Source organism: Nannobrachium achirus (genome assembly GCF_963921795.1).
Source record: "Nannobrachium achirus genome assembly, chromosome: 20".
Taxonomy (NCBI): Eukaryota; Metazoa; Chordata; class Actinopteri; order Myctophiformes; family Myctophidae; genus Nannobrachium; species Nannobrachium achirus.
In genome coordinates, this window is record NC_137827.1 from 49,340,810 (window position 1) to 49,367,718 (window position 26,909).

At 40.1% G+C, this 26,909-nt stretch overlaps 1 protein-coding gene across 1 annotated transcript; it reads left to right on the forward strand.

Moving 5' to 3' along the window:
- Positions 1-26,790, forward strand: LOC308306222 (uncharacterized protein; the record flags this gene model as incomplete). The annotated part of the gene is made up of 9 exons (XM_080751121.1): positions 1-55; positions 10,199-10,248; positions 11,274-11,375; positions 13,948-14,058; positions 15,610-15,763; positions 17,159-17,319; positions 17,410-21,921; positions 23,321-23,445; positions 25,959-26,790. 9 exons carry the CDS (start codon positions 1-3, stop codon positions 26,788-26,790), a joined length of 6,102 nt encoding a protein of 2,033 aa, XP_080607247.1.
- Between the last annotated feature and the right edge of the window lie 119 nt (positions 26,791-26,909).

Below are 26,909 nucleotides of genomic sequence, written 5' to 3' on the forward strand. Positions count from 1 at the left end.
ATGTGTGACTGCTTCCACCTGGCCTTCCCCAACTGGCATGCCTCTCAAGGCACGGGTTGGCATACATAGCTTTCTATTCTTCCTAATCTGTTTTCTGTCTCCTCATTTTATATTATTCAGTGTGTGTGTCTACTCTGTTCTCTCAGCTGTCTCCTTCTGTTTTGGGTTGCCGTCTCTCTCTGTTTTTTTCCCCCCTCCTCTCACGCTGCTCTCTGTTTCTGTTGTTTTGCTCTGAACAAATTCACTGATTCAGCACCAGGGTTCAGTGGTGCGGTGTGAGTGATTTTGTGTGTGTGTGTATGTGCCAGGGTTAGAGGGGCAGACAGAGAGGGTGAGAGAGACAGACAGAGAGAAAAAGAGAGAGAGAGAGAGAGAGGCTGGTGCTGATGCTGGGATGTGCCACTGACCTGCTGGCTGCAGTGCGTGCTGGGTGTGTCTGCAGTGAGAAGGGGAGGGTTTGGAGATGTCATCCTCTCCAGACTGCTCTGCGCTTGTTTGTTTTTATCTTTGCCAGCGTCTGAAACAGGTGGATGAAGGATGCGACTTGAAGGCGAACAGACACAGACACAACTTCTTGGCATGACCAAATGTATACAAACAATGTCATCAAAGTAATTGTGAAAGTGTAGATAACATGGCAAACTAAAAATATATTGTAATCTTTGAAAATGTGTCTGAAAACGGCACTGGTGTCATACCATAGCTCAAATATTGCGATAAATTGATGAATACATGAATACAAACTGCCCCACAGTTTGTGTGAATATCGGTAAAACTACCTAAGCTTGCCATAAATAATAATGTCATTGCCTAACAGAAATAGGAAAAGTTCTGTAAATCAACAACTTTAAACAGATTAACATCTTAATATATTACACATTACGTCATGTTGCAGCACGTCATTGCTTGCAGGGTATTACCAATATTCATGACACAGCAAATTCATTTATTCTATTCTATTCTATTCTTTTACAGGAATCAGATGAAATTGGATTATATGTATACTGTATGTATGTAGAGTGAAATCCAGAGTACCGGTGAATATAAGCTGCAAAGTTACAATTTGGCATACAAATCAATGCTAAATATGTTTATTACCTAACTAGTCTATCATGTCACGTCCTCTTATCGTATTACATGTCCAAGTATACATTAAGCGTTCGTCTCACATTTCCTACTGTGGGGTATGGATACTGTATGCACTGATTATTACTGCTGTACATTTCTGGCACTTATTTGGTGCTTCCAGATTCAATGCAGTAGCCTGGATAGTATATGTTTTGTTTAGATTTTCCCAGCTTCATCACATTCAGGTTTGAAGTGTTTAGTCAGTGCGGTCTAATCAAGGCATCCAAGGCAGCATGAACCGATTGAACTCTCCCACTGCCAAAATGACATGCAGCCAATATGCAGGGGTAGGAGAAAGTGGCAGAAATGCTTAAATGACAAAAAACGGTATATCCATCAAACAAACTCAGCAAAGCCTGAGTCATTTCATAGCCATTTCTTACTGATGGCATTTAAGAATATTATGTTAACTGGTGCTTAAAGGAAGGTTTCGACCGGAGAATTGTCACCTACAGCTTTATATCAACATCTGCCTGAAACTCTGAATGAGGTTGCGTCTGTTGAGCATAATCTGCCTGAAGATGCAGAGATGTTAATGGTGCTCAAATAGTTCCAGGCAAGCAGCTCAAGGTCAGAAAGACAACGTTTTTTCTGAAGAATGACATATCTAATGTCAAGGTGGGGCAGGAGCATAGGGGAGGAGAGGTGAGAAAGAGCAAGAGAAACAGAGATGCAGAGACAGAGAGATACTTATTGCCAGAAACTGATATGTATGCCAAGCTTAACAGCTCTCAACAGTACCTGTTCATGCGGATATTTTACCCATTATAATACATTAATAACAAATGTTTGTATTTGGTGAATTCTCATTTTAAATTCATATTATTAGACATACAGGGCAGGGCATCCAGGTGGTGCAGGGGCATAGTTCCGGCCCGCCACCATGTTCGATTCCTCTGCGGTGCCCCTGCTTGCCCTGGGCACTCCAACCAACCGCTAGGGGTGGGTGTTCTTTATCACTGCACTACCAACTCCATATAGGGTGGTTGGGACTGGACACCTGTTCAGCAAGGAGTGGAACTAGGGAAGTACAGTATAGCGCAAAACTCATCACTGTCAGGTGAAAAGAAGCAGCTGGCGATGTCATGTTTGGCAGAGGAGACATGTGGTTGTCGACAACCCACCCCAGACCAATAGTGCAGAACGTTGATTAGTTAGTGGATTAAAAAAACGAATACATAATCAAACATAAATTCTATATAACCAGCCCATTTAGCCATTTAGAGTTGTATGTTTTTGCATTTGTTGTTCTTCTCCAGAAAGTACCACATTGGAATAGAGAAATGGTTCTCAAAGTGGCGTTTAATTGCAGACCCCCCGGGGGTCCTTGAGGGGATTCCAGAGGGTCCGCAGCAACGTGAAGAACAGTTTAATGTCTCTATTATTTCATTGGCTAGAAGTTAGCCCAATGAGAGCACATATAAGAACTAGAAGCAGTGCTCTTCCGAGCACAGGTCTCCACCAGGCCACACAAATCGGCCTGTTATAGCGCCACCATGAGGCTGATTTAAAAAATGTGGGGCAGAGGTTCTGAATTAGCATCCAGGGAGTGTGTGTGCTCAGTTTGGCAGCGATCGGGCCAACGGCGCCGGAGATTAGCTGGTAACAACCAGGCCACACAAATCGGCCTGTTATAGCGCCACCATGAGGCTGATTTGAAAAATGTGGGGCAGAGGTTCTAGATTGGCATCCAGGGAGTGTGTGTGCTCAGTTTGGCAGCGATCGGGCCAACGGTGACTGAGATTAGCTGTTCACAAACTGCGAGGACGCACGGACGCACGCACGCACGGACGCACGCACGCACGGACGCACGGACGCACGGACGGACGGACGGACGGACGGACGGACGGAGGGGAAAACATACTCTCCCTCAGCCTTCGGCTGGTGGAGACAATGAATGACTATTCAGCAGTGCCAGTGGTGTAAAGTAACTAAATAGACTTACTTAAAGGAGTAGTTCACCACTTTTCAACCTGTCTTCATATAATAGGTCCTCACTAATGTTCATGATAAAATATCACAATTTTTTTCTACTCAGTCCAAGTCTCCTAGGAGAGCTGTGGGAAGTTCAGAATCCATAGTCTTGTGACATCATCATTTTCCAAAAAAAAAATTAATCAATATTTTTGAAAAAAATATTTAGATTTTTATTATCGCGAGAACAATGGCTTCCACTTTAAAATTGCAACTTTTCAGGAATAGAAAGCCTGCAGTTTCTATAAGCTGGATTGACAATCGATGATGTCACAAGACTATGGGTTTCTGACCTGCCCACAGCCCTCCTCTGAGAAAAAAAAAAAAAAAAAAAAAAAGCTATTTTTGAGTGAGGACCAATTATATGAACATAGGTTGAAAAGTGGTGGAGTGCCCCTTTAAGTACTGTACATAAGTACAATCTGGAGGTATTTGTACTTTACTTGAGTATTTCCAATTTCCAATACTTTTACTTCTACTCCACTACATCTCAGATCCAAATATTGTACTTTTACTCTCCACTACATTATTATTTGAAAAAATGTAGTTACTAGTTACGATAACAAATTATTTATATTATGAAAAAATACATTAACCCACTTTAACCCTATTTTACACCTAGGCTATTTGAAAATAGCGATCTACAAGCTCACAAAGTACATTTAAATGCCAATACTTTTATACTTTTACTCAAGTACATTTTTAATTCTGGACTTTTACTTGAAACAGAGTATTTCTATATTGCAGTATTGATTCTTTTACTTAAGTAAAAAATGTGAGAACCTTTTTCCTGTTCCAAATCTAATTTAATCTCAGATGGTTAGGGTCTGATATGGCTTAGCTTCTCTGTGAATCTATCATGTCATGTTGATGATGTCACATTGACACTGTAATGTCGCTGTTACATCATATTGTCATATTATTGTCATACTTTCTAAAATAGAAAGTCATAAAAGGTTAATTAGTTTAAAAAGTAGAAAACAACAAAGACATATTTTCAATTTGCAATGAAAATCTCTCAGCATGAGCGCTACATAGTTGAATTGAATTGATGCTTTATGATAAATTAAAGTAGCCTATACTACTGTATATAGCAGGATATGTAGCATAGGATAGGTCTATATAGCAGGAGGATACATAGCAGGAATCAGGCTGCAAATGAGCTAAAAAGGGGTGTGGCCAAGCCTAATTACTTGTTATTTGGGCAGTGAGACATTGCTTCCAGAGGTCAACAAGAACATATTTAAACCGAATGGGCAGGCAGACCAAGCCCCCAGAACCCTGGTGGAGCCCTGAAGCGCAATGGACATAGTGGCCGTTTTGAACGCGCACTAGGCTTCTTTGTATTGACGCGCGTTCATACCGGAAGTGCTCGTTCATGAATTGGAGCCCCAGCGCGTCCATGAACACAAGCTATGACGCAAAATGCGTCACAGTGGCCCCACAACGCCACGGTTTTACTACCCGGAAGAAGGGGTGAAAACGCCCCATGCGCTGGGTGAGCAACTCAATGCAAGTGGTCGGGCAGGGATATCTGGTGTCCTCTCTATTCTTCTAATAACTCTATGAGGCAGACAGACAGGCAGACAGACAGACAGACAGACAGACAGACAGACAGACAGACAGACAGACAGACAGACAGACAGACAGACATAAAATGGGGGTCTCTGACAAGAAAACATTTGAGAGCCATGCACTGCAAATAGGTCTTACATAAGCAGGTCATGGATAAGCATTTAAAAGTCAAGTACATTTAACATGTTTAATTAAAGGCAGAGTACACAACTTTGCTGTGTGATTATAGCCTGATTTCAGACAGTCCACTCTGAGAGTGGGCGGGGTCTATGGGCTGGAAACCCTGAAACCAGGCCGGTATGCCGACACTAAAACTAACCCTAACCTCAGTAACCGTGACGAGTAACTAACCTGCCAACGCTAGTCGGAACAGCAGCCCGTCAGCATATTGAGCGGACCCCTCGCTAGTGTTGATTACATAACAAAACAATAAATGATTGTTTTACATCAGCCACTGCAGTAGTGTAGTGGTGTTTATCTGCAGAAACACACTGCCCTCTCGCTGTATTTATTGTTTTGGTAGATGGGGACGTTTTTTGCGGTGGTGTTAAAGTAACTAAGTACATTTACTTAAGTACTGTACTTAAGTACAATTGTGAGGTATTTGCACTTTACTTGAGTATTTCTAGTTTCCAATACTTTTACTTCTACTCCACTACATCTCGGATCCAAATATTGTACTTTTACTCCTCTACAATACATTTGAAAACTTTAGATAGGCCTACTAATTACTTTGGAGATTTGGATTAAACATATATATATACGCACACGCACACACACACACACACACACACACACACACACACACACACACACACACACACACACACACACACACACACACATATAGTTTTGTTATGTAAACACTGATGATTTAAATTAACCTTACTTGACACCCCATGACTCATCCTTATGTTGTAAATCCCACTCGTCTGGGACTCCAAGCAAACGACCACTGCTAATTATTTGCATGACTCAGTATCATCACACAGTGTCGTCGCTATCAGGGCAGAACACTTGCATCTCCATATTTAATCTATTTATGTTTTTCATAAATGATTTTCCCTATTTTATACTTTACTGCGTCAGGTAAAAAGAAAAGAAAAAATAGCAGATGTACAAGCTCACAACATCTCGTGATGCAACATTCCTAAAATAGGGATGCCAGGTTGGAAAGTGGTTTAAAAAGATGTTTTTTTTTTTTTTTATTATTATTTATATATTTAGGAAATTAAAAGTATTAACAAGGGCTTGTGATTAAATAATAACTTCATTGGATCCACTGGAACACAGGTTGTTTTTTTTATTTGTATTTTTTTTTTTTTTTTTTTTTTTTTTTTCAATTTCAATTTAATTCATTTTTCAATTTTGGACATACAAGGTTTCCACCCGACAGCGCAATATTTTGTTGGTATGGAGTCATGTCATGGGAATAGGGGCAGATTAAAATCTGTAATTCCTAAGCAATGATGAAACTCCTTGGACATTAGTTCCAGATTACTAGATTGAAATCATGCGCCATGGCAGTCCCATGTTCACATCATCTGTGCAGAAAATCTAATTCCGCTTTTTCCCCCTTCTTTTTTTCTTTTTGCCCGTGGTTCAAATCGTATTAAAATTGGGATACAAACAAACTGCCCTTCAGTGAAAGGAGCTTGTGTCTGTTATACGGGAAAAATGGTCAGAATCCAAATCCTGGTTCCCTGTAAGCGGAGCGGAGGACAAGTAATCAACTGTATTATATTAATTTAGCTAACTGACAAGCTTAAGGGAGCCTCCCTCGTACTGGGCAAATAGAACTACATACAGTACAGTACACACTGTAACAGCAAGCATGTTGGAGCTGGTTATGTCAGAGAACTGGCAGACGGTTGGTCACAAATGTGTGGTAAATAATAACAAACAAAAGTATATAAACCATTAGGATTCTAGTCCTATAATATGAATCAACACTGGCAACATAGTTTTGTCCTAGCATATGAAAGCTTAACGGTCATTTGAGGATTCAGATATGTCAATCTCCTTGTCTGACTTGTGAAAAAGCTCACTGTCCCAAACTGAGCAGCTGCAACCGACAGAATACAGGACGGATTCATCGCCACATTAGTACGGGACTCAGGAGGCATGCTTGGAGGGATATGCCACACCCAAATACACTGCTGCAGTTGCACCCAAAAATGAATCATACAGGATTAGCATTGTAAAACACTTCAGGATCTACCCCGGTTTGCACTGTCATATAGAAAAGATCAGCGAGGGCCCTGTACTTGATACAATTATCCACATAAGACAGGTTCAAACATAAGTTTTAGCTGTGTTGTTACTGTGCTGAATTTGTACAGTCGAAACATTAGTATTGCATGATTACAATAGGTTATTCATATAATGCCATTATGTTACTGCCTTTTATACAAAGGGTATATCATTAAATTGTTGCAGTACGAATGTATTGTTAATCAGATTTATGGAATGTAATGAACTACTCTTAATAGTCCAAGACAAATGTCTCTACTGAGACCAATAAACCCTAAAAAAGATGACTGCAGAATCATGTGCTACGTACATATAGTCCTTCAGTCATAAAATGACTAAACAAGGTTTTAAAAGAAGTAAATTGTTTTGCAATGTGATCTCATTTTGACAAATTTGGTCCAGAGTGAGAGCCCTTATCAAGCCACTGCACTGCGGCACCCATATGACAAATATTAGGTAAAGGAGTTTCTTCTAAGTGCTTTGCCAGTCTTTAGGGAAGGTACTGGACGGGCGAGCAAACTGACTGGTGTGCAGGACATTATCAAGCCATGCCACGGGACTGAAACACCACATAGAGAACACTATATCGTTGTTGTCGGGTGGAAACCTTGTAGGTCCAAAACCGTTTGTTTTGTATTCATCATTTTAAAAATGATTTAAACTACTGAAAATAGCAGAACTACAACCACACAACGCCTCGCATCTTGTTTATATTTTCCAATGCACTAGTGAATGTACAAGTGTAGTATGTTGAAACTATTAACTCTAATATACTAATATTTATGTAGAGTGAAACGTATTTGGATACTTCATGTCTTGCATACATACAGTATTTGAAAATACTGAAAGTAGGCTAAATTTGGAAAGTGTCTCTGTTCTAAATAATGCCGCAAAGACAAATACCCAAACATTTTGTATACCTGGTAATGATCTTTTATTCTGACTCCAACAATCTCTGTCCACAGACCTCAAACCACAGACATTATACAGCTACTTTCACTGGCTGACACTGCTGTACTGCAGTGCAATGCAATAAGTAATGGCCTGCAGATACAGTATAGATTAGCAGCCTCACAGAGGATAAAAAGATGTTACTGTCTAGCAGGAACAGAACTTCAGAATGGCTTTCAAGTTCCTCACAATACATGTTCAAAAAGGGTAGCATGGTAACAGAAAGTATTACATGGACCACAGACTAAAAGTAGGACTCTGTGTTGCGTCCCGCCTTGTTTTTCCATCAGAGGCAGACCATTGTCTGTACAAATCACATTAGCCACTTGGCAGTGCACTCAAGCCTGTAGAGATAGGACTAAGCACCACTAAGATTTAGCCATTTTACAGAGGGAGAGAAAGTACTTGCAGGTGAGTTGACAGAGTTGTTTGTGCTAAAACTATTGAACAACCTCTAAAATGACATTACTTTTATTTATTTTAAAATGTAAATGATTTGGGGCAGGATAGCAGAGAGAAAGCTACACACAGGACCATGAGTGGGAGAAGGACATGCAAACACAGGAGGTCTCCAGCCATAATCAAACTGGGTACATTGCGATTATGTATCTTAATTTAGTTAATTGGCTATCCGCTCACTGACTGGTGCTGAGACCCTCTAAAACCTTGTAGTTGAGGTTATTTTTGGACACTCTGTGCTGGGATAACATGATGGTGATTTCCACAGCACTTGACTCCTGCGTGTAGGTGGCTTAGATATTTCAGTTTTGATTATTCAGTTTCACAACATGTCTAGACTGTGGTGTGTCAGACAGGAATAATGAGTGTTCATTGTGATAACTACTCACAGTGGGCCCACTGTTCTGTAAAGGTAAGGCATTAACCTACACTTAATGGCAATTTTACCCGTGTCAGCTGGATGCTTCGCTTACAGTTAGAGTTCTGGAGCATTTATCGATGTCAGCGGGGGAGAAAGCAGTAGTTGTGTGATTTGAGAATTTGTTGGCAGCACTTTTGTTTTGCCTCTGATTTGGTAAAGGGACATCTGTATTCATTAGACATGTTTGCGCATAATCATTTGTCAGTTGTGACACAATGCATGTTTATAAAACATGTGCATGGTTGATCAAAAGATTTATATTTAAGTGGGATTATGTGTCTGCTGTAAATGTAGTATAGCTATCACATTGGCTGGCCGGATTCATTTGGAAAAATACATTCCCTCTCCACAGCCCTCAAGGCTGCTCGGTAGCTCTAAGTCAAATCTCAGGATCAATAGAGAGGATCACTTAACAGTCGGCTGCGGAAGCAGGCTCCCTCTGGGGAATTCTTGCCAGGAAGAACTCCAAATAGTCTCGTCTTCAGTGTCTCAGAGGAGCCTCAAAACAACTTTTGCTGGATGGGGCGGATTTCTAGCTTACTTTGCAGAGAATATTTGGACAATAAATAACTAAGAATATTTCCCAATTCACCTGCTTTGGATTGCATGAGCATTCTTTACATCCCATTCTTGCTTGAATCAAGTCAAATAATCTCCGACACATCATGGTCTAAGATGTTTTAGTAGTATTCTTACAAACATTTCTTTAGCTGCACTTTATTCGGAATAAAATAATGTAATATTGTGTGGGATTGTGTGGAAACAAGCAAATTGACAATTATTTATCATGCAGCTGCTGTCAAGAGAGTATATTAACATCATTATTTGTTCATTCCACCACTTAAGCTCTATATTACACTTTTGCTATTCAAAAATAGACAATCTACAAGCTCATAATGCGTCGCGCTGCATCGCGAGCTTGTGGATCTGCAATGTATTGTTGGGACGTCAGGTTGAATGTGGTTAAATGTAATTTGTCTTGCTCATCTGACCTAGAGCTACTCAAATAACGTAATGAAATAAGCCTGTACAATGATACTAAACTAAAAATAAGCCTGTACAATAAAATAAACTAAAAGAATCAATGCAACGCTGCGTGACATATTGGGTACATTCTTATTAGGTTTCCTTATACTTTGTCATATGGAATAGCAAAAATAGCCCATATCGAGCAATGAGTGGCATGTAGATCTGCTATTCCTGCTATTTTTGAAAGTCTCTTCTTTTTAGAACTATTTGGAAGTTTGGGGAAAATTAGGGACACCAAGTTGCCCAAATTATCGATGTCAGATTGAAAGTTGTCAATACTATAATTCCCTTCTCTTGTATTTTCAAAGACGAATTGCAATGTTACGTCTAAGATAATGTTTTCACAGAGATGGAAGACACGATAACTTAAGAGTATCTTTTTTCCTCCATCTGTGTGTTTGTGAACAGGAGCCGGGCGGAGGCTGAGGGGGCCAGAAACGGGTGCAGAGGATGATTCAGTGAGTGACTTGATCAGTGCTCTGAGGACAACTTTGTTTTTTTACAACAAGGGTTCATATTTTAGATTGTAATTAGAGAAAAGAAAAAGTGAGTGTTAAAATGTTTTCATTTGCTTCGTTCTATTGTTTTATCGCGTTTACCATGCTAAAATGTGGGGCATGCGTACGCATGGGGGCATGCATACAGGTGGCTAAATATGTCTTTTTAGACACAATAAGCCAGCAGTTTCTTTATTGCTATTTACAGTAACACTTCTAGCCCCCATAAGTCACATCCAACCATGAAAGGTTGCATTGTATCTTGGAAATGGGCTTATTCTTTGTAAAATGACATATTTAGCCACTTGTACGCATGCCCCCAAACACTGAAATAAGAATCTTTAAAACAATAGAAAGAAGTAAATGAAATAACTTTAACACTCATCTTTTATATTCTTTAATTACAATCTAAAATATGAACCCTTGTTGTAAAAAACTAAAGTTGTCCTTTAAATTAATTGTCTATTAGCCTGTAATTTAGCTTTAGTTTAGATTATATTCTAATCTAAACTTTTATGTAATTATCCTTATGGCAAATCTTATCACAATCAGTACCTTCTAATCATTAGAAGGTACTGATGTGATAAGATTTTCCATAAGGATAATTACATAAAATAAATCTGTATCTTGTTGGGAATCCTCATTGAATGCATTGTGTATGAGATGCAAGGCAGCATCTATATTTATATGTATATTAGGACCATACAAATTGTTTTATACACACCTAAAATATATTTTGTAAAATGATCAATATTTGTTAGGTTTGATATCTGAATCCTTGTGTCTGTAATGATCCAGTTAAACCATATGGATTTAACGTTTTATCTGATCTAATCGTAACAATTCTTATCAAAAAGCAGGGTGTACTTTTATTCATGTGCAAAGTTACACAGAATAAAAGGGCTTTAAAATCCAAAAATGAAAATAACAATCGTTATGACAATGTGAGAGTGGAATTGTTCACTGACCGTTGATCTACGCTCCAGATATGTGACGAGCCATCTCACGTAGAGGGAGAGAGACCACGTCCTCAAGGATCGTCTCCAGTTGAAGAGTACCCTGAAAAATACGCAGACAGTGACAAGGAGGTACGAAGCACCACTTCATAAATAATCTGTTTTTGGGAGGCAGAAAGTTAATGTTTACACTACAGTAGAGCCCGACCGATACCATTTTTTTCGTCCGATACCGATATCCGATGTTGGAGAGTGCTAGAGCACCGATACCGATATCGATACCGATGTTTTGTAAAAAAAATATATATATATATATTTTTTTTTTACAAAACATTAAAAAAAAATGTCCACCAGACATTACCGGTATATAGCCTTAGTATATATGGTTCTGTATCCGTATATCAGACAGTTTGAGCAGATTTCATTCCAATTGGTTATATAGTAGGCCTAGTCAGACATCTATATTTCTCTGTGGATTTTCACATAGGTCTACACACCTTCCTTCACCCCAAAATGAAAAATCAGAGTTATACAGCACATGTGGTGAGTGAATGACACACGAGAGGCAGCAACTCCACTATAGAGCATCGCAGTTGAAGCCCCACCCCGTCCTCACTCTGGTGTCGGAAGTGTTTTCTCCATTCATTTCTTGCATAGACATTTCATAAAGTATTTATTTAAACGTTTTTAAGCCTTGGACAAAGCCACCTCGGCTGGAGAGGAATCATGACAATATTCACATTTTTTTGAATGCAAAGATTAATTCGAAAGCTGAAAGAAATGGCAGGGTACAAGACTGTGTACATCATTATTTTTAAAATTGCGGAAACTACACTCCCAGAATGCTTTGCGAATGTTGTTGTTGTTTCCTGAAATATAGCCGTTAAATCATGCTCAGTTTAGTTATCCAGGCCAGCATATGGCCTGAAATGTAGTGATTGTCATCTCTGTGGACTCTCTTATCGTCATCTTTAACTAGTGCATCATATTTGTAAAAGAAAGTATTCGCTCACGGGAGTTCTGCTGACGTGCAATAATCTGCCGGGAAGACAGGGGGCAGTAAGCTACTTCCGCGGTAACCGCAAGATATGTGAAAGAAGAAGAAGCTAGACCAATCACAGACGTCGTTTTTACGTTTAGCAGTATGGGAAATGCAGTTCTTCTCCGTGCGATCTTGATTAAAACGTGTTTTTACTAAAACTAGAGTGATTGCATACATACTCGGGGGTTCTACAGGAGCATATGGAACCATTTTACAACCACCAGCCTAGCGGTAAGTGTACATTGAATTGCTACGACTTTGTGGCTGATAATGAAAAACCCTATGGTAAATATGAATGGCCAGCTTGCTTCCGACACCTCACTGCGATGCTCTATAGTGTTGGCTTGCGTCTTGGACTATTATACTGCACTCTGCTGGATAATTCTGGTATTGCCCACAAATAGGTCTATATAACTCAGGGTTTCATGCTGTCTCCGCAGACACGTTACAGACAATTAATATCGGATATCGGTGGAATAATTCACCGATATCCGATACCCCTCCGATAGCTCCAAAACGACCGATATATCGAATTGACCGATGTATCGGTCGGGCTCTACACTACAGACATTATGTAATCAGTTTTAGTCTTGGTGAGGGAACTGAATGAGACCAAGTGTCCTCCTGGTAGGTCAGCTGGGCACTACGGACATCTGGGCACCTCGATGTAAAATTACCTATTTTGTCCAAATTGTAAAAAGACATTTTTAAAAATGGTCTTAAGTAAAAGAAAGTCTACATGATCATTACATGCTTAAATATTCAACAATCAAGGCCTAATATTTCTCCAATTCTCCAATCGAGATGCCCAGATGTCCCTATAGAGCCCACCTGACCTGTATCCGTTCTCCTACTCAGCAACTACAAACTGGTTCCATTGAGCAAGGCACTGTTTATTTATGGTAGCTAGTGATAGAAACTTATAACTGTCTCATATTTGCAACTCTAATATGTAATTATGTGTCCTGTTGTTTTAAATCAAGAATGTGTTCTCAGTCGTTAAGTCATCTCTCTTTAAAAAAAATCCAGCTTAAAGGACCAGTCCACCAATTTTCAACTTTTCAACATCTTCATGTAATTGGTCCTGACTAATGGTTATTATGATATGATGAAATTTCCGTCTACTTGGTCAGTCTGTGTCTCAGAGGAGTGTTTGTGGGACAGTTCAGAATCAGAATCCCGCCTACCAGTGACATCATCTCTGCCCTGCAAAGCCAAAGTGCAGTAACTACGTTTTTGGACACATCAACTTATTTGATGTAACCCAAAACTCAAATTAGCCTTTCGGGGGATGAACAATTACCTCAAGAACTGATATACAATTAGTGTAATATCAGATATCACTTATATGCCGATATTTAATTTCAAACAAGATTTCACATTTCTTATTAGATTATTTTATAATGTGAGAACAAGGCTTCTATAATAGCATGCTAACTTTCCAAGAAAAGAGAGCCTGCAGTTTATACCAGCTTAATTGTATTCCCCATTGATGATGTCACTATGCGGGTTTCTGTCCAAGGCCCCCTCTGAGACACTGAGAGTATATGGAGATAGGTTGAAAATGGGTGAAGTGGTCCTTTAAATAATAAAATGTATATTTCTGACTGAACTCATATCTATGGTCAAGTATTTAAATGTTGTTTATTGTATTTCTTTTAGGGTGATCTAGAACATGAGTCGCCTCACAAAAGAGGTAGTGGAAAGAAAAGCAAGAAAAGCCTTGGGTCTCTGTTTGACAAGCGTTCCACTCCAAAGATGAGTAAACTGAAGGTAAGACATAATTATATAATTTTCTCTGAACACACACACACACACACACACACACACACACACACACACACACACACACACACACACACACACACACACACACACACACACACACACACACACACACACACACTTGTAAGGACATTACGTAGACTTCCATTCATTTTTATGCAAGTCCTGTGGCCTTACCCTAACCTCTATCCCTAAACCTAACCCCTAACCCTAACCCTAACCCTAAACCTAACCATAACCCTAACCGTTGTGGGGACCTACTATTTTGTCCCCACACTGTCAGAGGTCCCCTGCAGGTGACTGTGTGAACATGCGTTTAGTCCCCATAAGTATTAGCTAGACAAACTCACACACACACACACACGCACACGCACACGCACACACACACACACACACACACACACACACACACACACACACACACACACACGCGCACGCGCGCGCGCGCCAGCAGGTGTATGGGAAAATGAAGGCCTGTCCCTCGGATAAGATTAGTGGAACGGCCCCTTAATTGCCTCAAGGTCTGTTAGAGTGGGAGTCGACTAAAATGTATTTGACAGGCCTTGATGGCGTCGTAATGGATGATTTTGCACTTGGTTAAATGCTGGAAAGAGTCGATCTACGAGCTAACAACACCTCACAGCATCTATTTTCAGAGCGTAACCCAAGCGCAATCAAACATAAAACAACTTGTCTTTTAGTTCTCTTCTCCACCTGTCTCTCCACAACATTTTAGTCTAGTTTTTTTTTGTTGACGAAATTGTCAATATATTTAGTCTTAGTCATCGACGTCGTAGCTTAGTTTCTATTTAGTTCTTATTTCGTTTTTGTCAGTGAAAAAAGGTATTCGACGATAGTTTTTCGTCACAGTTTTAGTCAACAAAATCAACACTGTTTTGACTCTGGGGGTTGGGTAAGCTGGGAGAGATCATTTTTTTATTGCATTTTGGGGAAATGTTCTTGGTTTCATGTATTTCTTTGCACATATACATGCATATTTATTTATTGAAATTTGTATTGTAATATTTGGTGACACTGAAGTAGAGCATTTTAAACTTGAGCTTTCGTTGTGCGCGTCATACAGGATTTCTATCTCCCAAGCTTGGCCTGCCGGGCAGTGCCGGCTGATCGATTTATTGGGTATCACTATCAACCGCAAAACTTTGTATTAAAAAAAAATATATATATAATTATAAGTTGGATATTTAAAATATAGCAGATATACAAGCTCATAGTGTGTATTTCTCACAGCTTGCACGTGAAGTTCACAGACGGCTAAATCTGGCCGATGACCTGGTCATCAAATTATTGGCTTAGGAATGCAACAAAAACTAAAAAATCTTCATGAATTTAAGGAATACGTTTGCCTCCTGTGTTAACTGTGCATAGCTGAATAGGATGGGGTAGGCCTAACATAAGTTATTATGGTGGTACTTGGAGAGACAGATACCGGTATTTTCTGAGGTGGTACTTGGTGTAAAAAGGTTGAGAACCACTGTTTTATCCCTCCTTTAACTTACTGTTTTCGTTCCTTTGCAGGAGGTTCACAGCCCTGAGTCGGGGGTGATATTGAATACAGCAGAAGATGGATGTGCGGACGGTCTTGTTGTTGGTGGAGGGGGAAAGGATGGAATCTTCATTAAACAAGTGGTGCCGGAGTCGCCTGCCTCAAAGAACCTGAGTTTGAAAGAAGGTAAACCATAAGTAAAGCCTGATTCATACTTGTTACACAGCGGTGTGGCGCATCGGAAAAGGGCGACCTACAAGCTCACAACGCGTCGCACCTTGTGAGCTGGTAGGTCAGCAATTTCCGGTGACCGTCATGTGACGAAGCATAAATTAAGCTTAAAGGAGTAGTTCACACATAAAATGACTTTTTTTTCCTATTACCATGGAGACTTGGGTTAAATTACTGTCACATTCCTAATACAAAAAATGTATTGCAATGAATTTACCCCCATTGATTCCGGATGGGGACCCAAATGCATTTGGGTACAATTTCTTTTTTAAATTAACTAAGTCTCCATGGCATGAGTAATCAATCAATAAATAAAATCTGGGGTGTGAAATACTCCTTTAAGCTGATAAGTGATAGTGAAACTGTAATAGGCTACTGACAATGTTTGCAATATATCTTTTATACATTTTCTTATTTTATACCTATGTTATCTTCATTATTTATCTATCAGTCAAGTTCTCCTCGACAGTACAAAGGCATTAGCCAATAGGTGTAGCCAAAGGGTAGATCTTTGTGCCCATACATGTTGTTACATAAGAACCCACACTGTTTCGTAGGAACAAAATTTTAAAATAGTTTGACCACTTAAACCCTAAATACTTTTCTGACCGGAGTCCCACAGGGGTCTATTCTAAAACCCCTTCTTTTTTCCATCAAACATCTGAACATATCTGATCTACAAACTCACTACACTACATGCCATGTTGCGACGTGTTGTGAGCTTGTAGAGCTGCTATTTTTGCAAAATGTTCACCCCAGAATAGGGACACTAGGGTTCATGAGGTTAATGGGTTAACTGAATTGACTGCTCAAGCCATGCGATGTACTGTAGTTGACTTTCAAGTCACACTTTATATTCTGCAAAGGCTCATTAACAAACCTTGTCATACTTGATTATAGTTAGTATTAGGTTAAAGATACAGTATACAGGTGTATGCAGGATTTACTTAGAAACTATATTGCAATGATTTCAGCCAAAGCTATAAACATCTCGAAATGTAAAGAGAGACATATTTACACATTCAAAGCACATAAACAGCATCTGTCAAGGTATGAAATAGAATGAATCTCAATATAGTTTCATACAATAACAAATGTACAGAGTAGTACACTTTATAGTATGTTGAAGATGGTTGAGAATGCTTGTGTATGGTGTGTAGGTGAATACCGCCTAGGTTGAGCAGAACAAGAATAACTAAAACTGGTTACGAAATCATTTGCTGATGGGCTTATAAAGCATGTGGTGCATTTACTATTTCACACCGAATGCTGATTTTATTACAGAAAGTAAATCAACAGAATGGGAGCTTTGGTATATGGTCTTGAATCATGTTCCTCTTGTTTACACAGGTGATCAGATTCTGAGTGCCACTGTGTATTTTGACAACGTGACATATGAGGATGCCCTCCAGATTCTGGAACATGCCCAGGCTTACAAAGTGAAGCTCTGTCTGAAACGCCAGCCGGAATTGTCTGAGAGCGAACCAGTCATCCAACCTGATGCCATCAATGTAACTATACCTATGCTCCATCCTCTGACTCTGTGTGACAAGTAGTCTTGGGGTTAAAAATGTACGTTTACGTTTTTCGTTGTTTAACAGGAAGAAGAAGAAGGTTCTCCAGTAATGAGGAGGCAAGGGAAGACAAAAAGACAGAGCAACGCTCGCATCTCATGGCCAAAGTTTTCCTCGTTCGGCAAAGGGCAGAAGAAGCATTTCACGAGGTCTCACAGTTCCTCTGAGGCGGATGAGCAGAGAAAGCTTGAGCTAAGCCCCACTACAAGTGACACAGAGTCACCAATCAAAACTCAAGAGGCTCTCAAGGGCAAGAAGAAGCATAAGGTAAAGCTTTCATGTCTGAAAAAGAGGGGCAGTGTCAGCACACCTCCTGACCAGGATCAAGGAGTATCAAACATACAAGGCACCTTAGAAGACACAACCCAAGTCAATAAAGCTGAAAATCTGGAGGATCAAAAATTGACTGGACCTGAAATTGAGCAACACAAAGTAGAACTCATCAGTCTGGACAGCACTTTGAAAACAACCGATCTAACCGTGGCTCTGGCAGACCAAAAACTTTCCCCTACTAAGGGATCTCCTGATGGGACAAAATCAAAGAAGAAAGAGAGGTCTGAATTGAAAGTAAGAATTATGGGGAAAGATAAATCCTCACCGAAAAGGCTAAAGACATTGGGGGCAAGTATGGAAAGAGCAGAGACAACCGAATACAAATTACTTACAGTAACTAGCGATGACAGTTCAGCAGTGCCTTCAGCTAACACTGGGCCATCTGATATTGAAATGAGTATGCCTAATGTGGACATTTCTCTTGACATGTCTGATATGGGGCTTCTAAAGAAATCTCCAAAGAGAGGCAAAGAAAAGAAAGACACAAAGACATACCAACTGCCTAATATGGGGCTCACTGACATTACTACTGAAGAAACCATACAGAAAATGGATGTGAATGTTAAGGATGCGATGCAGGATCCCTATGCTAAACTTTCAAAGACACAGCTTCCCAAACGAGAGGATATTGTGATACCAGGTATGGAAGATGCATCAACAAAGAAGACAGAACTTCAAGCGGAAACTGTCCAAATGGCAATTGATATGGACAGTGTCAGAGAGGCAGTTTCGAAATTGCCTGGATTTAAGCTGCCTAAAGTTGACACCTCTGGAATGCTTATTCCTGAAGAAATTACAATGATAGATGCCAATGCACATAGAATAACAGTGAAAACCCCAGCAGGAACCCCAACTAAAATCTTAGATGCCAAAACAAAGCAGGACGCTCATTTAACATCTGACATAAAAGTATCTTCAGACATTCTGTCAGTCAAACTGCCAAAGATCAGACAAGAATATTTAACTTCCCAGGAATATTTTATTGAGACCAAAGTGGAAAAAAAGGAAGCTGAAGCAAAACAAAGTGATGGTGAAATCAAAATAGAACTCAACGAAATGGAAGACATCGTTACACAAGGAAAGGGAGGAATTCAGGTACAACAAACCAAGAAAACAATGGAAATTGAAGGCTTCCAAACTATTGCAGAGCATGACCAAGTCGAGGCAGAGAATCTGGCTGATGGAACAGACAAAAAATCCAAGAAGGCAAAGTTAACCATGCCTAGCTTTGGAATTGCAAAACCAGATATACGATTCCCTGACATTGGGATAGACTTACCTAAACGAAATGTAACTGAGCAGAAAGAAGATTATGAGAAAAGCATAAAAATAAATCAGGATCTAAATAAGTCAAAAACTGAGATAGGACTAGATAAAGACATCAAAATTGTTGGTGCTGAGATGACGATTCCTACAAACAGCATCACAGCTGACATTACAGCACCCTGGGTCGATACTGAAGGACCATGTATAGATGTGAAAAGTGCAAAAGCAGAAGGTGGGGGAAAAGGAACCAAATTTAAAATGCCAAATCTTGGCATCTCAATGCCAAAAGTCAAAGGACCTGAAATTGATCTAAGCTTGTCAAAGAAAGATGTAGAGGTCACCTTACCAGAAGCCAAAGCAGAAATAAAACTGCATGAGGCTGATGTTAAGGCATCTTCAGTTTCCATTTCAGTGCCAGAGGCTCCTGGACAAGATGTTGATGCCAAGTTAAAAAAGTCAAAGTTTTCAATGCCCAGATTTTCATTTGCAAAACCAAGCATTAAATTCCCTGAAGCCGATGTCAATCTTCCAGAGGCAGATGTGTCTCTTCCAGAATGTAAAGTGGAGATGAAATCACCAGAAATGGAAATCAAATCACCAGAAACCGAAGTTCAAATCAAGAGTGTCGAAGGTTCACCAGCTAAATTCAAAATGCCAACCTTCAAACTACCCAAATTTGGAGCAACTGCAACTGTAGAAGTACCCGAAATGGAAAAGATTGATGGAGCTGATGTGAAATTTCCTACCGGGGAAGCTGAAATTTCAGCACCCAGAATTGACGCTGAAGGTCCATCTATACATGTGAAAACTACGGACACTGAAATTGAAGGAAAAGGTAGGAAGTTTAAAATGCCAAGTGTTGGCGTCTCCATGCCAAAAGTAAAAGGACCCGCTATTGACCTCACCTTATCAAATAAAGATGTTGATGTCACACTAGCAGAAGCTAAAACAGAATTAAAACATCCAGAACTTGAGATCAAAGGACCTGTGGTTAAAGTAGATGCCAAAGCTCCAGAGGTTGCAGTTCGTGTAAAAGATTTTGAAGGTTCACCATCGAAATTTAAAATGCCAACCTTCAAAATGCCTAAATTTGGAGTTGGTCATCCACATGTCACTGCAGATGCACCTGCTATGGAAAAAGTCATACAAATTGATGGAGCTGATTTGACAATTCCTGAAGTGGAAGCTGAAGTTGCCATCTCAGCACCTTGCATTGATACTGAAGGTCAATATGGCGACGCCAAAATTACAGGCACTGAATTTGAAGGAAAGGGAGGCAAGTTTAAAATGCCAAGTCTGGGCATCTCAATGCCAAAAGTAAAAGGACCTGAAATTGATTTCAACTGGTCAAAGAAAGATATAGATGTCAATATTCCAAAGGCAGATGTTTCTGTGCCAGAGGGAAAGGTGGAGGTGAAAGAACCTGTTGTGGAAATTAAAGCTCCAGAAACTGAATTAGAAATTGATGGGCAAGGAAGCAAGTTCAAAATGCCCAAATTTGGTATTTCATTACCAAAGGTTAAGGGCCCTGACATTGATTTCAGCTTATCAAAGAAAGATGTTGATGTCACAATACCAGAAGCTACAACCGAAGTTAAGCCATCAGATGTTGAAGTCAAAGGCCCCTCTGCTAAAATAGAATTTGAAGCTCCAGAGATCGATGTTCAAGTAAAGAATGTTGAAGGCTCACCTTTAAAATTCAAAATGCCAACATTCAAGCTACCTAAGTTTGGAGCAAATGTTACTGTAGAGGTACCTGAAGTAGAGAAAGAAATCAACATTGAAGGAACTCAGCTGGATATTGCTGATGTGGGAGCAGAAGTTAATATCACACTACCAGAAGTTAAAGCTGAGGCAAAACTCCCTGATGTTGAAGTCAAAGAACCTTCAGCCAGCATTTCCATAAAAGAACCTGCTGCAGAACTTGATGCCAAGTTGAAAAAGCCAAGGTTCTCATTACCAAAATTTTCCTTTTCAAAGCAAACGGTTCCAGTTCCTGAAGTTGACATCAATGTCCCAGATGCAGATGTTTCACTACTAGAAGCCAAAGCAGAAGTCAAGCCTCCTGATGTTGATGTCAACATTGAATTCCCTCAAGTTGATGTCACAATACCAGAGGTCAGAACAGAAGTCAATCTTCCAGAGGTTGCAATGAAAGAACCTTCAGCTGGTATTTCCATAGAGGACTCTGCAGCAGAACTTGATGCCAAGTTCAAAAAACCAAGGTTCTCATTGCCCAGATTTTCATTTTCAAAGCAAAGCGTTCAAGCACCTGAAATTGATGCAAATGTTCCAAAGGTAGATATCCTTCTCCCAGAGGTAAATGTAGAGATGAAGGAACCTGGAATGGAAATTAAAGCACCAGAAGTTAAAGCAGACGTGAAACTCCCTGATATTGAAGCCAAAGATGCCTCTGCAACAATTGTTCTGCCAGATGCACCTACATTAGAAGATGATGATAAGGGGAGAAAGACCAGCTGGTCAATGCCACGATTTTCATTTTCAAAGCCAAATATTAAAGGTCCAGAAGTTGATGTAAACTTTGAAGCCCCTCAAATTGATGTCACAATACCAGAGGCCAAAGTGGAAATTGATATTCCAGAGGTTGAAGTGAAAGAACCTACAGCTGGCATTTCCATAGAGGACTCGTCTGTTGCTGAACTTGATGCCAAGTTCAAAAAGCCAAGGTTTTCATTACCAAGATTTTCATTTTCAAAGCAAAGTGTTCAAGCACCTGAAGTTGATATCGACATTCCAAAGGCAGATATTCACCTCCCAGAAGGAAAGGTAGAGATGAAGGAGCCTGACGTAGAAATAAAAGCACCAGAAAGTGAATTGGAAATTGAAGGACAAGGAAGCAAGTTCAAAATGCCAAGTCTGGGCATCTCAATGCCAAAAGTAAAAGGACCTGAAATTGATTCAGGCTTTCAAAAGAAAGAGGTTAGTGTCACATTGCCAGGCGTAAAAGCGGAAGTCAAACTCCCTGATATTGAAGCCAAAGGACCATCTGGAACAATTGCTATAGATGCACCTACATTAGAAGATGATAGCAAGGGGAGAAGGACCAGCTGGTCAATGCCACGATTTTCATTTTCAAAGACAAATATTAAAAGTCCAGAAGTTGAAGCCCCTCAGATTGATCTCACATTACCAGAGGTCGAAATGGAAGTCGATATTCCAGAGGTTGAAGTGAAAGAACCTTCAGCTGGAATTGCCATAGAGGACTCACCTGTTGCAGAACTTGACGCAAAGTTTAAAAAGCCAAGATTTTCATTACCTAGATTTTCATTTTCAAAACAAAGTGTTCAAGCCCCGGAAGTTGATGCAGAAGTAGATGTTTCTCTTCCAGAAGGAAGGGTGGAGGTAAAAGGACCTGGGGTGGAAATTAAAGCACCAGAAGCTGAAATAGAAATTGATGGACAAGGAAGCAAGTTCAAAATGCCAAGTCTGGGCATCTCAATGCCAAAAGTAAAGGGACCTGAAATTGATTTAAGCTTGTCAAAGAAAAATATGGAGGTCACGTTACCAGAGGCAAATGCTGACATCAAACTCTCTGGTGTTGAAGTCAAAGGGCCCACTGCAACAATTTCAGCACCAGACACCTCAACAGTACAGGTTGATGCCAAACTGAAAAAGCCAGGTTTCACACTACCCAGATTTTCATTTTCAAAGCAAAATGTTCAAGCCCCTGATGTTGATGTAAATATTCCAACGGTAGATGTTTCTCTTCCGGAGGGAAAGGTGGAGGTGGAGCAACCCGAGGTGGACACTAAAGCACCCGTAACTGACTTAGAAATTGATGGACAAGGAAGCAAGTTCAAAATGCCAAGATTTAGCATCTCATTGCCAAAAGTTAAAGGCCCTGAAATTGATGTCAGTTTATCAAAGAAAGATGTTGATGTCAAAATACCAGAAGTTAAAACAGAAATCAAATCACCAGATGTTGAAGTCAAAGGCCCCTCTGCTAAAGTAGAGGTTGAAGCTCCTGAGATCGATGTTCAAGTAAAAAGTGTTGAAAGCTCACCTTCAAAATTCAAAATGCCAACATTCAAACTACCGAAATTTGGAACAACCCTTCCCAATGTCACTGTAGAGGTACCCGAAGTGGAGAAAGAAATCAACATTGAAGGAACCCAGCTTAATATTCCTGATGTGGGAGCAGCAGTTGATGTTACATTACCGGAAGTTAAAGCTGATGTCAAACTCCCTGATGTTGAAGTTAAGGGACCTTCAGCTAGTATTTCCATAGAGGAGCCACTTGCTGCAGAACTTGATGCCAAGTTGAAAAAGCCACGGTTCTCATTACCAAAATTCTCATTTTCAAAGCAATCTGTTCCAGTCCCTGAAGTTGATGTCAGTGTTCCAGATGCTGATGTTACACTACCAGAAGCCAAAGCAGAAGTTGAACTTCCTGATGTTAATGTCAAACTTCAAGCCCCTCAAGTTGATGTCACATTACCAGAGGTCAGTCTACCAGGGGTTGCAATGAAAGAACCTTCAGGTAGCATTTCCATAGAGGACTCACCTGTTGCAGAACTTGATGCCAAATTCAAAAAGCCAAGGTTTTCATTACCAAGATTTTCATTTTCAAAGCAAGGTGTTCAAGCACCTGAAGTTGATGTCGACGTTCCAAAGGTAGATATTCAACTTCCAGAGGGAAAACTGGAGGTGATTCAAACTGAAATGGAAATTAAAGCACCAGAAAGTGAATTAGAAATTGAGGGACAAGGAAGCAAGTTCAAAATGCCAAGTCTGGGCATCTCAATGCCAAAAGTAAAAGGACCTGAAATTGATTTAAGTTTACAAAAGAAAGAGGTAGGGGTCACATTACCTGAAGTTAAAGCAGAGGTCAAACTCACTGATATTGAAGCCAAAGATGCCTCTGCATCAATTTCTCTACCAGATGCACCTACATTAGAAGATGATAACAAGGGGAGAAAGACCAACTGGTCAATGCCACGATTTTCATTTTCAAAGCCAAATATTAAAGGTCCAGATGTTGATGTGAACTTTGAAGCACCTCAAATTGATGTCACAATACCAGAGGCCAAAGCAGAAGTCCATATTCCAGAGGTTGAAGTGAAAGAACCTTCAGCTGGCATTTCCATAGATGACTCACCTGTCAAAAAGCCAATGTTTTCATTACCAAGATTTTCATTTTCAAAACAAAGTGTTCAAGCCCCTGAAGTTGATGTAAATCTTCCAACTGTAGATGTTTCTCTTCCAGAGGGGAAAGTAGAAGTGAAAGAGCCCAAAATGGAAATTAAAGCTCCAGAAGTGGGGCAAGATGGGCAAGGAAGCACATTTAAAATGCCAAAGTTTGGCATCTCATTGCCTAAAGTAAAAGCCCCAGAAGTAGATTTCGGTTCATCCAAAGTGGAAGTAGATGTTACATTACCGGAAGTTAAATCAGACGTCATACTCCCAAATGTTGAAACCAAAGACCCTTATGCTAAGGTCGAAGTTAAAACTCCAGAAATTGAAGTTCAGGCAAAGCAGACTGAGGGATCCCCATCAAAATTCAAAATGCCAACATTCAAACTACCTAGATTTGGATCTGCTATTCCAGATGTTACTGCTGAGGTACCTGAAGTGGAGAAGGATATTAATATTGATGGTGCAGAAGTGAAAATTCCCACTGTTGATATCAAATTACCAGAGGCTAAAGCACTTGAAGTCTCCGATGCTGAAATAAAAACACCTGCTGTTGCCATTTCAGTGCCAAAGGCAACTGTAGCAGAGCTTGATGCTAAAATGAAAAAGCCAACATTTTCATTACCTAGATTTTCATTTTCTAAGTCAAGCATTCCATCCCCTGAAGTTGAGGTTAACCCTCTAGAGCTTGACATTTCTCTTCCAGAGGGAGAAGTGTCTGTGAAACAACCTGAAATGGAAATCAAATCACCAGAGATTGGATCACCATCGAAATTCAAAATGCCAACACTGCACATGCCTAAATTTGGAGTTACTTCCTCAAATGTCACTGATGGGGCAGAGTTTAACATTCCTCAACAGGGAGGTAAAGTTGATGCTGCATTACCAGAAATAAAAGATGTCTCACTTCCAGAGGCTGAAATGAAATCACCTTCTGCTGCTATCTCGGTTCCAGAGGCACCTGTTGTAGAGCTTGATGCTAAAATGAAAAAGCCAAGGTTTTCATTACCTAGATTTTCATTTTCAAAGCAAAGTGTTCAAACACCTGAAGATGAGGTAATCTCTCCAGGGCTTAACATTTCTATTCCAGAGGCAGAAGTGGTTGTGAAACAACCTGAAATGGAAATCAAATCACCAGAGATAGGATCACCATCGAAATTCAAAATGCCCTCGCTACACCTGCCTAAATTTGGAGTAGCTTCGTCAAATGTCACTGTAGAAGTACCCGAGGTGGACAAAGAAACAAACATTGATGGGGTTACAGTTGATGTCACTAAACCAGAAGTCTCACTGCCAGAGGTTCACATGAAAGAACCTTCTGCTGACATTATTTCACCAGACGCCCCGGTAATAGATGTTGATGGAAAGTTGAAAAAGCCAAGGTTTTCATTACCCAGAATGTCATTTTCAAAGCAAGGTTCCAAAGAAGTAGATGTTTCTCTCCCAGAGGGTAAAATAGAAGTTAAAGAATCTGAGTTGAAAATTAAAACACCTGAGACGGAAATTGAACAGAAAAGTGTTGAAGGATCACCATCAAGATTTAAAATGCCGACACTGAAACTCTCCAAGTTTGGAAAGGTAAATGTGGATCTAAAAGGCACACCTGAGGGTGATTCTAATGTTGATGCTGCATGTGAAGACGGAAGTCAATTGGAAGTTGAAGTTGAGCCACAAGGACCAGGGAAATCACCCAAATTAACTTTAACGTCATTTGGAGAGATCCTCAAGTCCATTGATGTTGAATTTGATGTTGCAACAAAAGAGGAACTATCTGATCCATCCCCTGCTGAAACCAAATTTAAATTTCCTAAGCTTACTTTTAGTCAATCGCCAGAGGAACATGATGGGACAACTGAAGACAAGAAGCAGTCAGAGACAAAGGAAAAGGAATCAAATATTGTGAAAGAACCAGGAAAAAGTCCTGTGAAGGGTGGCTGGTTACGGTTCATGTCGTCCCCATCAGAAACAGAGAAGAAGATTGAAGAAAAAGGTGAACTGGAGACAGAACAGAGCCCTACAGGTGACACAGGTGATGAAGATATGAGTACAACCTACTCAATCCAGTCATCTGATGCCTTTGCTGACATCAGCTCCACAGTGACGAGTGAACAATTTGGCCTGTATTCATCCTCACCCACCAAGGTAACAGTAAAACTCTCTGACCCAAATGCCATGCTGGGGCTCGGGGAGATGCTTAGTAACATCATTACTTCAACCATGACTGAGCTGGCCTCAGTGGATTTACCTGAGAAAGTCACCATTCTGTCCTCTGAAACGTCCTCTTCATCACTGGATACTCTCAAGCTGGAATCTGGAAAAATACATGTCGTAACATCAAATATACAAGCAACTCCGGAAGCACAGCGCACCATGCCGCTGACACATTTCCATGCTCAATCAGCAAGCGGGATGTCCTTTCAGCAAGAAACAAAGGAAATTAGTGGCAAGACAACAGTTGTTGAAAGGCACGTAACGAGGCAATCATCAAGTGAAAGTAGAGAAACAGTTGTTGTGACTAAACAAATTACAAGTGTGTTTGGAGCAGACTCTAGTGGGCCCATCTCAGGCCACTCAGCATCCTCTATCCCACGACTGAGACACAGAGACACGGTGCACACAGAGAAAATGAAGTTTTTTGATGGAAGCAAGAAGTAAGGTTCATCATGTAATCAGCTTTCGATGGCAAATAAATCACTCCTCAACCAGCCTTGGTGGCTAGTACATTCTGAATTTTACCGGACATGACGTGATAAAATAAAATGTGTTTTTTTTAG